Source organism: Lutra lutra, chromosome 2 (genome assembly GCF_902655055.1).
Source record: "Lutra lutra chromosome 2, mLutLut1.2, whole genome shotgun sequence".
Taxonomy (NCBI): domain Eukaryota; kingdom Metazoa; phylum Chordata; class Mammalia; order Carnivora; family Mustelidae; genus Lutra; species Lutra lutra.
In genome coordinates, this window is record NC_062279.1 from 182,968,031 (window position 1) to 182,982,200 (window position 14,170).

Here is a 14,170-nt window from a genome sequence, read left to right on the forward strand (position 1 = left end):
TGTACCACATCTTTTCTGACTATATTAATAATGAGTAAAGTGGGATTTATATATCTTGGAGCAGTTTTATTTTGGATTATTTCCTTTTGTGAAAGTGATCTGTCTACAAAATCTTTCTGTGTACTCTGAATCTGATCTAATGTGATCTCAGTTTTCCCATATCAAGACCTATTTAAGATCACATTTCTTAAAAAAGTGTTTTTTTAGGAAAGATTTTTATTTAAATGGGACATTGAGTTACATTTTTTTGTTTGTTTTTACAAATAAGTTGCTTGTATCATGGGATACTTTGCTGGAAAGCTTTCTTATGTGAAAACCTGCCAAGAGAAGTTCAGAAATCTTGAGAATTCCCCTCTTGGAGAAGCTTTACGCTCAGGACAGGCACGGCGATCTTCACCATCTGGGTAGGCCAAATTCTAATTTTTATTGAAGGTTTTTAATTTTAGCTAAAAAAATTATAACTGGTTATTGCCATAATTCAGGGCATGAAACAGTTGTGTAACTGGAAGGACTATTGGGAACTTGCTGTTTGCAGCGAGCTAAAGCTATTTTGTTTTAAATTTTTTTTTTTTTTTAAGATTTTATTTATTTATTTGACAGAGATCACAAGTAGGCAGAGAGGCAGGCAGAGATAGAGAGGAAGGGAAGAAGGTTCCCTGCTGAGCAGAGAGCCCGACGCGGGGCTCGATCCCAGGACCCCGGGATCATGACCTGAGCCGAAGGCAGAGGCTTTAACCCACTGAGCCACCCAGGTGCCCCTCTTTTTTTTTTTTTTTTTTTTTTTTAATTTTTTTTTTTTCAAGATTTTATTTATTTATTTGACAGAGATCACAAGTAGGCAGAGAGGCAGGCAGAGATAGAGAGGAAGGGAAGAAGGCTATTTTGTTTTAAAAAGGGGAGTAAAATATGTCTACCTTTGTTTCATTTTTATTTATTTGTATTTACTTAGTTGAATAAATTCTTCACACAACTTGGGGCTTGAACTCAGGATCCCAAGATCAAGAGCCACCATGTTCTATCCAGCTGAGCAAGCCAGGCACCCCTACTTTTGTTTTATTTTTATTTATTTATTCCATTTTTAAGATTTTATTTATTTATTAGAGAGAGAGAGAGAGCATGGGCTGGGTGTGGGGAGAGGTAGAAGTAGGCTCCCAGCTGAACAGGGAGCCCGACATGGGGCTTGATCCCAGGACCCTGGGGTCATGACCTGAACTGAAGGCAGACACTTAACTGACTGAGCCACCCAAGCACCCCCCAGTCTTTGTTTTAAATATAGAGTTGCATCCTGTTAGGAGTGCTTATATGAGAATAAAGGATTTTTAATTTGGCAAATACCTTTGATTACTATATTTTGGACTTTTCTTTTGAATTCCTAAATTTTAGCATCCCATTTCTTAAATTTCAACTTCTTTTTTTTTTTTTTTAAGATTATTTATTGATTTATTTGACACACAGAGAGAGAGAGATCACAGGTAGGAAGAGAGACAGGCAGAGAGAACTGGAGAAGCAGGCTCCCTGCTGAGCAGAGAGCCCGAAGGCGGAACTCGATCCCAGGACCCTGGGATCATGACCTGAGCCGAAGGCAGAGGTTTTAACCCACTGAGCCACTCAGGTCCTCCCTTAAACTTTCAACTTCTTAATCCTTCTGTTTAAATTAGGGAAATTATTTTAAGTATGTTCTCTAAAGTTTTGTTTCAATTATGTAAGTATAAATAAATGAATCTGTCCATCTGGATAGGTAGGTAAGTAATAATGTAATTAAGTAGATATAATACCTAAATTGTTATAAATGGTAAACCCTACGAAAGCTAGTATTACTTATATATCTGCTTTAACAAAATAGTGTTTATGGCCTGCTAGCTGTGGAAGTAACTTCCCTTAATGTGGAACTGGACATATTTTCTAATTTGAAATACTTTTTTCTTTCCAAGGACCTTTTTTTTTTTTTTTAAAGATTTATTTATTATTTTGGAGAGAGAGCAAGCTTGTGCCAGCGAGTGGGGCTAGATACAGAGGAGAAGGAGAGGGAGGGAGTAAAAATCTCAAGCATGGGGCTCAATTCCATGACCTTGACTGAGATCGTGACCTGAGCCAAAACCAAGAGTCAGATGGTTAACTGAGTGAGCTACTTAGGCACCCCTCCAAGGACTTTAAACACATTAAAATGATCTCTAAAGTGGGTGCCTGGGTGACATAGTTGGATAAGCAGCTGATTCTTGATTTCAGCTCAAGTCATGATCTAGGGTCATGAAATTGAGCCCTACTTTGGAGCCCATGTTAGTGGGGAGTCTGCTTGAGATTTTCTTCTGCCCTCTGCCCCTCCCTCCACCCGTTCACGCACATTCTTTCTCTCTCAAATATTTTTTTAAAGAATGGTCTCTGAACTTGGGAATTAGAAAATTGGATATACATTTCTCTTCTGTATTAAGAGTGGTGTTTTTAAGTTGTATAAATGGGTCAAACTTATTTGTAAGGTTTTTGTGGCAGAGAGAAACAGACACATTTTACTGTTACAGATAACTGTGTAAAAATTACATAATTCCTTAGAAAGTAAGATAAGTAGCTTCATACTTCAACACATTTTTTTTTTTAGGATATAGGCAATAATTTGCATTTCTTATACAATATGATTTACAGGCACTATTCTCAGAAGTCAAAATATGACTCAAATTTGAGTGGTCATTCATCCTTTGTGACGTCTCCAGCAGCAGACAACATAGAAAAAGAGATGCTTCCTCATTATGAGCCAATTCCATTCAGTGCTTCTATGAATGAATCTACTCCCACTGGTATTACTGATCATGTTGCCCAAGGTAGAAACTTCTCTTGAAATGAGTTTCAGCATTATATGGTCCAACGTATGTATAAACTTTATTTGATGACCTTTTCTGCTGGATATCACCTGTATGTTCCACCATCCGCCTAAACTCATGTTTGTTCATCTGATTCTTCATTCATTCAACATTTTTTGACATCCAGTAGGTGTCAGGCACTCAACGAGGCATGAAAGAAATATAGATGAGTAAGACCTGGTTCTTGTTCTTGAGAAACTCTCTCAGATTGTTAGAAGATATAGAAATATAAGGAAAAATTACCAATATGTCCCACTAATCAAAAATACTAACAGAGTTTAGTGATGATTGCAAAGAAGTGGTAAATTGGGCCACGGGGAGGCTTCGGAGAGGTTATAGTTGTTAGGCTGGTCTTAAAGGCTTTCAGCTTCTTTGTCTGTAATGTGAGAACAATAATAATTACCTGCCTTACAGAACTCTTGTCAAGTGAGAAAATCCATGTGAAAATGCTTTGTGAAGTTTGTGTAAATGCTAGCTTTGAAGATCGCAGAATGTAAGTGAAACAACATCAAATTTGGATTAAGGCCTGGATTTGAATGATTGACATTTGCTAGCTGTGGGGCTTTAGGCAAGTAACTTTGTGATCCCTTCAGTTTCTTGATCTCTGGAATGGAGCTGAAAATCCGTCTCTTAAAGAACTTCGGGGATGAGATAAAATAATCAGAAGTAAAACCTGCCAAGTCATAGGCTCTTAACAGATGTTCACTTCCCTCTTTTTTTTTTTTTTTTTTTTTTCAATCTAATTTGCGGTGAAAAGTGAAGAATCAGGAAGTACAGGTTTGCAGTTCCTTATCTAAAAATCCTAAAATCCAAAAACCTTTGAAAACCACAAAGCTTTATTTAAAAATTTTTTTTATTATTTATTTTCCTGATATGTGGCTAGACCTCATGACCCCAAGATCAAGCGTCACACGCTCTTCCGACTCAGCCAGTCAGCCACCCCTACAAAGCTTTTTTTATAATTAAACTGGTGATGAAATCTGACTTAACTCATTTCAAACCGTGACCTTATCATCTTTATCTTAATATGATGTGTCCTGCATTTTGTTGTACAAAATATTAATGTTTGGTTATGCGTTGCTGCTTCAAACCTCTGACTGTATGGTTAAGTGACACATTAACAAGCTATATACCATGATAATCTTTCTAAAATCTGAGAAACTGAATTTTGAAGCATTTCTGACTACCAACTTTTAGATAAGGGATTATGGATAGAATATTCTTTGAAAACGTTTGCTTTAATGCAAGTACCGTAAGCCAGTAACTATGAGGAACAAAGAAGGTTAAAGGAACACTTGCTGCTTGGGATAGAAATTGGGATCTATGTGTAGGTTAAAGGGAGGGAGGGGACACGGTGGGAAGGGAGAAGTTGATTATAGGTCAGGTAATGTTGCAGAAGTTGTAGAAGGGCTTCCAGGTAGGTTAGAACATAAAGTAGCCACTAAATATATGTGGCCATTTAACTTAATTAAAATTAAATCAGATTGAAACTTAAATTCCTCAGTTGCTTTGTAGCATTTTAGTTGTTCAGTAGCCACATGTGCTAGTGGCTGCTCCGTTGGAATGTGCAGCTACAGAACATTTTCATCATTACAGAAAATGGTATTGGACAGCATTGCTTCCAATGGGGTTGGGGTGGGGTTGGGGTGGGGACAGTAAGTATTAACATCTTGGAAAAGAAGAAACAGGAGAGCATGGAAGTTAAAGTAATTAAAGACATTCTTAAGTGGATGAAAGGTATTGAAGAGTCTTGATTCTCCCCCGCCAGGGCTTGGAAACAGACCTCCCAGTTGGTCAGAGAGAAGGAGGTGGGCAAGTTAGGAGAGAATGGTTAGGATTTATCTTCACAGGCAGCTGTTCTCACTGCAGCTCTCATTTTCCTAGTCTCTCAAGTTTAGATCCATTCTACTCGTGTTCTAGCCATGCATCACTTCTTCCCTTGTAATGACTTTCATCTTTCCTTCCATTTGCTCTAGTAAATTCCATACTATGTTGTACAATTCCTTTTCCAAATAAAAGCAGACAGACATAAAAGCCTTTTGGTATCTGCCCACAGACTACAGCAAGGCCCATATTTTAATATGTTTTATGTCCTTGAGAGTAGCCATCTATCCATCCATAGCTCTGCTTTCTCAGTCCCTTCTCTAAATGAAGTTTGCCACTCTGACCACTCCCCACATGGGCCAGTTGTAGCCTCCTGTGCTTTGCCCCAGCTGCTGTCTTCCCTTGCCAGGACGTTCACCCCTTTTGTTAAAGTCCTGTTGGCCCTATTTGATTCTGCTTGCTTTTACTAGGAGTTGATAGAGTTACTAATCTTTCAAAGTAGAAAGCACTCTTTCGTTGCTGTTAGACTTATCATAGTTTATTACAGTCAGATTCAAATCATTGCTGTTTTATATTTTATTCCTTCCAGCTCTTCATAACCTTCCCTAAGTAGTAAGTCATGCTCCCTGTACAATGCAGAATATTTTCATTGGGCTTTGTAAGTGGAAAAAATTCTCCTTAATCTTCTGATTTATGTTTCCATTATTTGTCACAGAATTTTGGAACAGAGAAGTATTTTCTTTTCAGTGAGAAAAATTTTTAGACCTGGAAGGAACTTAAGAGATAGATCATCTAGTCAAATGTCTGTATTTCGCAACTGAGAAAACCAAGTTTCAAAGAAGTTTAGTGATTTGCCCAAGGACATGTACTGATTGTTGGCAACGTGAGAATAAGAACTTGTAGTTCCTAACTAGTAATCTAGTGCACATTGTCTCCTTCAGAATCTTAAAAATATCATTTATGGTAAAGGGCAAGGAGTTTAATAATTACTCATTAATAATGAAATACAGGTGCTTTTTAAACCCAGTATAAGGTTATAATATTTTTCTTTACATTCTTTTTTAGCAAAAATTTAGTTTTCAAGAATGGTATAATATCCAGATTAATATTTAAAGCCTTTTGCTTTGTATCAGTGCAGTATACTTTGTAGCAAAATAAAAGGTTATGCTTGAAAACATTTAAAGTGTAGTTATGTTGACTTGAAAATTCTGATTATTCACTGGGACCTTACTGCAGAGTTCCAAAATACCACTTCCAAGAAACTGCTTTTCAAAAAATTATCTTAATTAATAATGATTATATTAATAAAATGATATGTCCAATTTTTATGTGAGAACCTTTTTGGAAAATTACTACTTCTGGAGTGGTGTGTAAGACTTTGTAAGTTAATTAGTTATTGACTCAATGTTATGTTAGCATTAGTTCATTTCTTTTAACCAACTGAGCCACCCAGGCACAGTTCTTTTAAAATGTTTATATGATTTTTTTTGCTCATTATACATTTTGTAAACTATGTTTAATATTTGCTCCTGTCATCTAATAGTAAGAGTAACCAGTCCCTTATTTACATCAGTATTTAACTCTTTGATGATATATATATGTTGCCACCTTGATTTTCTTTGGGAGAGATAAAGAATTAATGCTGGTTCCCTGGCCAAATTATCATTGCCACTTTTTTCTGCCACAGTATTGCTCCATTAGACCTGAGTAAAAATGATGCATATCGTGATCAAAGGCTATGTTTTATACTTTTCAAAAGCTATTTCCAAGTGTTTTTGTTTAAGTATAAAGATGGCACTTTTTTTTAAATAGCTGTTCATGTATAGATAATGGTTATAGGAATGTTCAACTATGTAAAATATTATTAAGTAAAATATATGTAATGCCAAATTTTAATTGCCACTAGTAGGATATATTTTTTGTATAATTTTTAATTGTACAAACAGTGCAAATAATTTTGCAGTTTAAAACACTAGTATTTTAGTGAGAATAAATTGCACTGGTATATATTAAGATATCCATTCTTCTGGCCATGGTTACTTTTTAATTTTTTTATGTGGATTTTAAACTTTCGAAATAAAAGCTTAAACGTCTAAGAAAGTTTTCATTTTGTAATTATCTTGCGGAAAATATAGTACCTTTGGAATGGTGGTAATAATTTGACTATTTTACTTTATTCTGTTTTTATTGTAGGTAAGAAGCATTTAGAAAATTTAGTTGCTTTGGGTTTATTCAAATCCTTTTATCACCATTTATTAACTGTTTGTTGTTTTAGGACCTGATCCCAACCCTGAAGAAAGTCCTAAGAAAAAAAATATTACATATGAGGAATTAAGGACTAAGAACAGAGAGTCATATGAAGTAACTTTAACACATAAGACTGACCCCTCAGTCAGGCCTATGCAGGAAAGAATGCCAAAAAAAGAAGGTATGATAGTTTAGTCTGAATCACTTTACTCTTTAGGATTGGGAACTGCAGCATTAGTTAAAAATATTAATTATACTAATACGTGATTTAATTCCACACGCAATTAACAAAAATAACTTTAAAAAAAAAAAAAGAACAGTTCTGTCACAGTTATTAGTCTTCCTTTTCTAAGTTGTTCCAAAGACCATTTTGTGTTAAAAATTAATAAAGTCCAAATAGTGGTATGAATTAAGACAGTAAGACTAGTTTTAATATGCTGTAGAAATTCTAAATCCTTATGAAGTTTTCTCTTATCAGAAATCACCTTGGGACTTAATAAGTGCTTTTTAAATGATGCATCGAATGCATAAAACCAGATCTGGTTGCCTGAGATTGATAACGGGCTGTAATGCCACTTTAAGCAGAATGAGAGAATCTTGTTCGAATAATGAAATTGATTTTCTTACATGTTTTGTGAAATTGAAATAGAAGTTATATGCATCATAAACCACCTTTTAGGGCACTTCTGAAAGAGTTTGACCTTTTTTCAGTAGCACTTTTGCTCTATAATTAATTATAAATTTAAAAATCATAGTTTGTTTTCATTCCTTTTGGAGCAGTTGTACATAAGCCAAAATAAGTTTTCTGAAACAAGTTTACTCCTAATGGAAGAAGACATTTTGAACAGGGGTTTGTACCTATATCAGTGTAGAATTTTATGACATTTTTGAAGAATTTGAGTGTCATTGTTTTAAGGTTTTCTATTTATTACTTTAAAAAAAAAGGAAGGAAAGAAAAGATCCTTAATACCTTCTTGAGAGCCCTATGCCACAAAGAATGCAAAAATACATTAAAATTTTGAGTATTTTTTATTATGATTATTCTTTTAGAACCAGTTTTATTTCTGTTTAGTGGTTGCTTCATTTAGAATTCTATTTTCATAATCATGGGTAATACTGCTGTCCTATTATTAATGTAAAAAATCTAGCTTTAAAATAGATTTATAATAAAAAAATACCTGTTAATGTTTTTCATTAGAAGAAAACTTGTAGCATAAATATTTTGCATTCAGTGGCTATTATTTTGTAATATGTAAAGACTTACTGGTACTTTTTTCTGAATTTGAGGATTTAGACTGTAAGCTCCATGAGGGCAGGCGGTAGCATTTCTCTCATTTTTGTAATCTTTTCTATTGTATGTCTGCACAGTATAGGATGCACTAATGTATCAGTGCATATGAAATGTTTTGGTCGGGCCTCAATAATAAAGGTTTACAAAAGGAAATAAGGTAGATCTTTGGGATTTGCTGGATTTTGACATTTGTGGTTTTGACTGAACAACCTTGAAGCTTTGTTACATGACACAGTAATGTGGAATAATTATTTTCTTTGCAAGAAGAAAACGGATTTTTTGGCATGTGCTCTGTATAATTTAAAGAAAAAAACAGTTATAAAATAGTTTGGGTGATTTTTTAGAATGTTCTTTTTTAGAATCTAGACAGGAAATTTGACGTTAGTACAGTGTAGCTTCACTTGGTCAGAAAGTATCAAAGTTTTCACCTTCAGTTTGTGTCGATTATGTTTGTTGACATTTACCTAAATTAGAAACGAAGACAGAAATTTCAAAAAGGCAAGCGTATTATCAATTAGCCATCAGGGCAATGACCGCACCATATATCATATAAATTCTAGAAGCCTGCCTTGTGCTCATGAGGGAATGAAGGCCAGGGGAAAGGGCAAAATAGGGAAAAGGTATATAATATCTGAGTATAATAATGCAGTAGTTCAACTTAGACTTCCTGAAAGAATCTTGGGGGGAGGGGTCCCTCGTCCCTACTTTGAGAATGGCTGCTTTACATGGTTAGGAATACTCGAGTCTTCTAAAGCGTTGTCATCCACAGATGAAGGCTATGTAGAAGGGAGGCTGAGAACCAAAGAGTAGAGAAGACAAAGGAGCTTATTACAAAATGTAGTTTCATGTAAAATGCAGGAATATTGGAAACCATTTCCTTCTTGTATAGTATTACAGCTCATGGGGGAGAAGAATGAATTAACCACAGTGTGAAGACGTGATCATTTCTGTTACTCTATTTTTTGTGAAAAACAAAATTCAAATGTTTGTTATTATTTTTTATTTCATGGTAATTTTTTTATATGTGCTGTAGTATATACCGCACTTAGTATGGTAAAGTTGTGAAGGTGTCCACGCTTTGGACCTAAGTAGACCTGTGTGCAGATTTTGGCTCTGTTTGCTTTATTAGGTTTGTACCTTGGGCAAGTTACTAATCTGTTTTCTCCCCCTTCGAATGGGGATGGTTGTTACGAGGATCAAATATTGATGTAAAGTTCTTGGTAGAGTGCATCATTATTTATGTCCAACCTTCAGTTCACAAAAGTCTAGCTAGCCCCTTTTTCTCATGCGCATTTATTGAAAGTGAGACTGAAACGTAATTTGCATCATAGTAGCAGCCTTGAAATAGTGTCTTTCACTTGTTAATATTTGGAATCATCAATTATTTGTGCTTTTTTCCTAGTCAAAGTAAACAAATATGGAGATACTTGGGATGAGTGAAAAATTGCATCATTGGACCTACTGAAGGCGTTTCAATATCCAGCTTCATCTAGGTGGTCATGAAAATCTGCATGCCTTGAGCTCAGCAGCAGTCTTCATAAACACATTTAAAACTAGAACCTGGGTTCTTGTGGTTTGGCTTATTAAAATGATGTTTAAAAACACAGATTTTAATGTGAATGTTGTGTGGCTATATTCTTGAAGAACTGTTTGAATGATGGTATCATACTAGGATCACATACAGTTTGTGAAATTGTTTAAGTTACAGGGTAAGGATACTCTCTTATGAAACTGTAAAGAGATTGTCCGCTCCGGCATCAGCATATATGAAAATACATACCTGCATGTTGAAGTGGGGTGGGGGGGACAAGCGGAATTTTAAGTGTTAAGCTTTACATCCAAAAATTATTAAAAAGCCTTTCTCCAGTGTTTGCTGTACTCATTTATTAATGTTTATGGTAAATAAAACATAAAGGAACATGCGTCTTTGTTGATTTCATGGTTTTATTGTTTGTAATCTCTTTATTAAGTATAATTATAAGCAGTGTTGGTAGGGACAGGAAATGAAGTCATCTGTTTCTGAATATTTAATAGTACAATGAGTGTGGCGCGTGTAAATAAACATAGTAAATAGCTCAGCACCTTTAAGCAGTGGTCATATTTGAAAAATTGGCAGATTCCCCAGGAATAAAAATTTGGTATACTTTTTTCATTATCGACCTAGTGTTTGTTTTTGGTTCAGGTGAACGGAAAATGACACTGGTCTCATTTAAATTCTATTTACTCGTATTGCAGTTCTACCAGAAACAGCGTTCCAGTTAACTGTTGTAAATCCTCAAACCCAGTGGCTTAAGACAGCGGGCGTTTATTATCTGTTTTCTCTGAGTCCTGAGGAAGGAAGGAATCACTGAGTGATTTGGCTGTGTGTCTCTTAGGTCATTCAGATGCCGGATGTGGCAGACATTAGGGAACCAGAGCCGGTGGGGTCTGGCCAGGGGTTCTCTCCCTCCATTAGGTTTCAGGACCTTGCTGTACTGAATGATAGTAAGGGGTTTCTTACAGGGATTAGATCCCAGGCTGCTGTGGAGCTGGTGTGTGCAGGCAGCGTGCAGGCTATTGGCTCCGCATCTAGGGTTGGGCCTGTGTCATGGTCACAGTAGAGACACAAGTGGAAACACAAGGTTCATTAGGCTTGGGTTTGGAACTGGCACGCCATCATTTCTGCATCACAGCTTGCCTAAGGCAAGTCGTGTGGACTAACCAGGTCAAGATCGGTAGTTTGCCCGTCTCACAGTGGGAAGGAAATGCAGAATTGCATGTCAAGAGGTGTGGATAGGGCGCCTGGGTGGCTCAGTGGGTTAAGCCGCTGCCTTCAGCTCAGGTCATGATCTCAGGGTCCTGGGATCGAGTCCCACATCGGGCTCTCTGCTCGGCAAGGGGCCTGCTTCCCTCTCTCTCTGTCTCTGCCTGCCTCTCTGTCTATTTGTGATCTCTCTCTGTCAAATAAATAAATAATCTTAAAAAAAAATTTAAAAAAAAAAAGGTGTGGATATAAAGAGAGTATGAAATGGGCCAGGAAAATGATCCGTAAGGGCAGCAAAAGTAACCACTTCTGCCCCGAATTCTAGTGGCCTTTAGTTTGTATCTACCTCACCCAGACCAGACATCACATTGTAGTAGAGCTGTTGATTTACAGATCCTGTCTCCTCTCCTTACTTTAAGGGCGGGGACTGTCTTCCGTACGAATATACCCCTATTTCTCCTAGCATTTCTCCTAGCATCATTACCTTGCATATAGTAGATCCTGAAAAACGTCGAGTTAATGAGTGAAGCCGTTTCTGGGCTTTCAAATCATAAGGCCTGTGGTGGCAGCCCCAATTTTCAAAATTAGGGAGGTATTCAGTGAGGTACCTTTTTGGTATTTCTTTCCCACCATCATTCTCCCTCCCACCCTTCTCTTCGTCACCTTCCCATACCTACCCTCACTCCTGCCCCACCCACATCTAGAGATGGGAGAATTGCTCTAGTAAACCTAACCACCCTTCCAGGTTTGTATCTTACAAATCCTTCAAACATTCAGTGGATAAAGATTCTTCGGGCACTACTATGAACGCCATACATTAAGAAACCAAAGGGATTAATGGACACGACTCTCACCTGTTAAATCACAAATTTTAAACTGAAAGGGACAGATCATAGCATCGTGAAATTAAAAAAAAAGCTAAGAGTGTAATGGAGTTACACAAATTCAGAATGACCGGCTGTGTAGCATAAAATGGGAAGACTTGACCTCAAGGTGGGTCATGTGAAAGCTTAGCACAGGCCAAGTGTGTGGCACAATCACATATCTTTGGACTCCATTGACAGTAGTAGTAGTGGTAGTAATAGCTAACATCCCTTGAGTGGTTACTCAAGCCATGCCCTGTTGTAAGCATTTTGTAAGGATTAGCTCATTTAATCCTCATGGACAACCTGTAAGGAGAGCCTAAAATGTTTCCATTTTACAGATGAGAAAATGGAGGCACAGAGCAGATGTGTAGCTGACTCAACGTCAGTATGCCGTGGAGCCTTGAGAGGAGAACGGGGCGTGATGCAGGGCCTCTTGCTAGCAGTTCAAGTGCTGGAAATGAAAAGCACCATCATCTGGGTCTCTCCTGAACTGATCAATACATGTTTGCAGTCTTGGTATCGAGAGAACAGTAAAACCAAAAGGTGTCCCCAGGCCAGATGTGATGGGGCTGGAAACCCACTCCAATGGCTGGAGAAACTCAGAGGCACATGTGTCCCAATATTTAAAGGCTACTGTGTGAAAGAAGAAGAATCCTATTTTGTAGGGCTGGGTGGGACCAGAAAAAAGAAGGAAGGAGGAGGAAGAGGAAGAGGCGCGTCGCTCCCCAGGGAAGGCAGGTACACGGCTCCTATAATCTCACTGCCCAGACCACAGAAGGGATTCCTGCTGTGGCTGGAGGTTGGACTGGATTTCAAGCCACAAACTCGTGATAAGAACAGCTTTGTTGGTGGTGTTCACTCCTCCATTTCCAGGATCTAGGAGAGTGTGTAGGCGCAGACTGGGAGCACAGTCATTGAATATACGAAAGGATGAACACACAAAAACTAGGATGTATCATATAAAAACCTGTGCTTATTTGTTTTCAAAAGCTGGAAGATTTGGCAACAGTGGGCCCACATATTTGTGTGTGTGGGAAGTGAATGCTATACCAGTGTTTGGCATTGCCCCCCACCCCCGCCCATATTCACCCAGTTCTGTTCTCTGGGCCTGGGCTTTACTGCCTCTGGGTTAGTCACTGAAATCTCTGCAAACTTTCAATGTCAATGAAATAGAATTCTGCAGTTGAGTTCTAAGGTGGAAAAATCTGGGATACCTGGGTGGCTCAGTCGGTTAAGCATCTGCGTTCAGCTCAGGTCATGACCCCAGCCAGGGTCCTGGGATCGAGTCCTGCCTACCGGGTTCCTTGCCCAACAGGGAGCCTGCTTCTCCCTCTGCCTGCCACTCCCCCTGCTTGTGCTCTCTCTCTCTCTCTGACAAACAAAATCTTAAAAAATAAAGTGGAGAAATTTTGTCAGTTAACAGATTGCATTATTTGAATATCAAGAAAATTCTCTACCTGACATTTTTATGAATCAAGTCACTCAAGATAAATTTTTTTACTTTCATAATATTAGCAGAAAATAGACAAGTCATCTATTCTGACAGCAAGGGAAGATAATATAATTTTTTTGAGAATATAATTTTTTTAAAAGATGTTATTTATTTGACAGACGGAGAAGTAGGCGGAGAGGCAGAGGGAGACAGAGAAGCAGACTCCCTGCTGAGCAGGGAGTCCAATGTGGGGCTGGATCCCAGGACACTGAGAACATGACCTGAGCTGAAGGCAGATGTCTAACCGACTGAGCCACCCAGTTGCCCCTGAGAATGTCTTTGCGAAGTGAGAATTTTTAAAAATATATAAGTATTATATACAGTATATATATATATTTTAAATCATGAAAGTGCTGCTTTCACAAGCTAATGACCAGGGTGCTGATGAGTGTTGATAATTTCTAAATGCTGAAAGACAAATGCCACTCCTTGGACACATCCTCCTACAAGAAACAGACATTCTGCCTCAGACACGTGCTTCCTAACATAAATGATAGATAATGCGCAAAAATTTTGAGATTTCTTCAGTAACCTTCCAGTTTTTTCTTTATTGATTTCCTTTCACACTGTGAAAGGAAAGATCACTGTGATAAACTGTTTCAGTGAATAAGTTACCTGCCTGGGAAAAGCAGAGAGCCCAAATCATAAATCCAAATGGATTCAGAAGAGTGATGAAGATGTCAGCTGTGAAAACAATGGGCCCTTTCACCAATAATTTTTTTTTTTTTTCCCAGTACTCCAAGACTGATTTCAACATTCACTCTCTGTGCTTAGCGATGTGAAGATGTTGTGATCCCTGGGAAATCAGTTTCTGGCACGCAGGAAATAAATGTGTCTCATTCTGAATTGTTGCCA

At 37.5% G+C, this 14,170-nt stretch overlaps 1 protein-coding gene across 4 annotated transcripts in view; it reads left to right on the top strand.

Annotated features, from left to right (window-relative positions):
• Window positions 1-10,136, top strand: part of OCIAD1 (OCIA domain containing 1) — a 28,180-nt gene extending 18,044 nt beyond the window's left edge. For 2 of the 4 annotated variants that reach the window (XM_047719254.1, XM_047719255.1), the window contains exons 6-9: window positions 269-404; window positions 2,638-2,813; window positions 6,952-7,104; window positions 9,617-10,136. In XM_047719254.1, coding sequence (XP_047575210.1) covers window positions 269-404; window positions 2,638-2,813; window positions 6,952-7,104; window positions 9,617-9,654 — 503 coding nt within the window. In that variant the 3' untranslated portion in view covers window positions 9,655-10,136. Of the gene's footprint in view, window positions 1-268; window positions 405-2,637; window positions 2,859-6,951; window positions 7,105-9,616 lie in introns of all 4 variants that reach the window. The other 2 variants (XM_047719256.1, XM_047719257.1) reach the window with 2 other exon arrangements.
• Window positions 10,137-14,170: the final 4,034 nt, after the last annotated feature.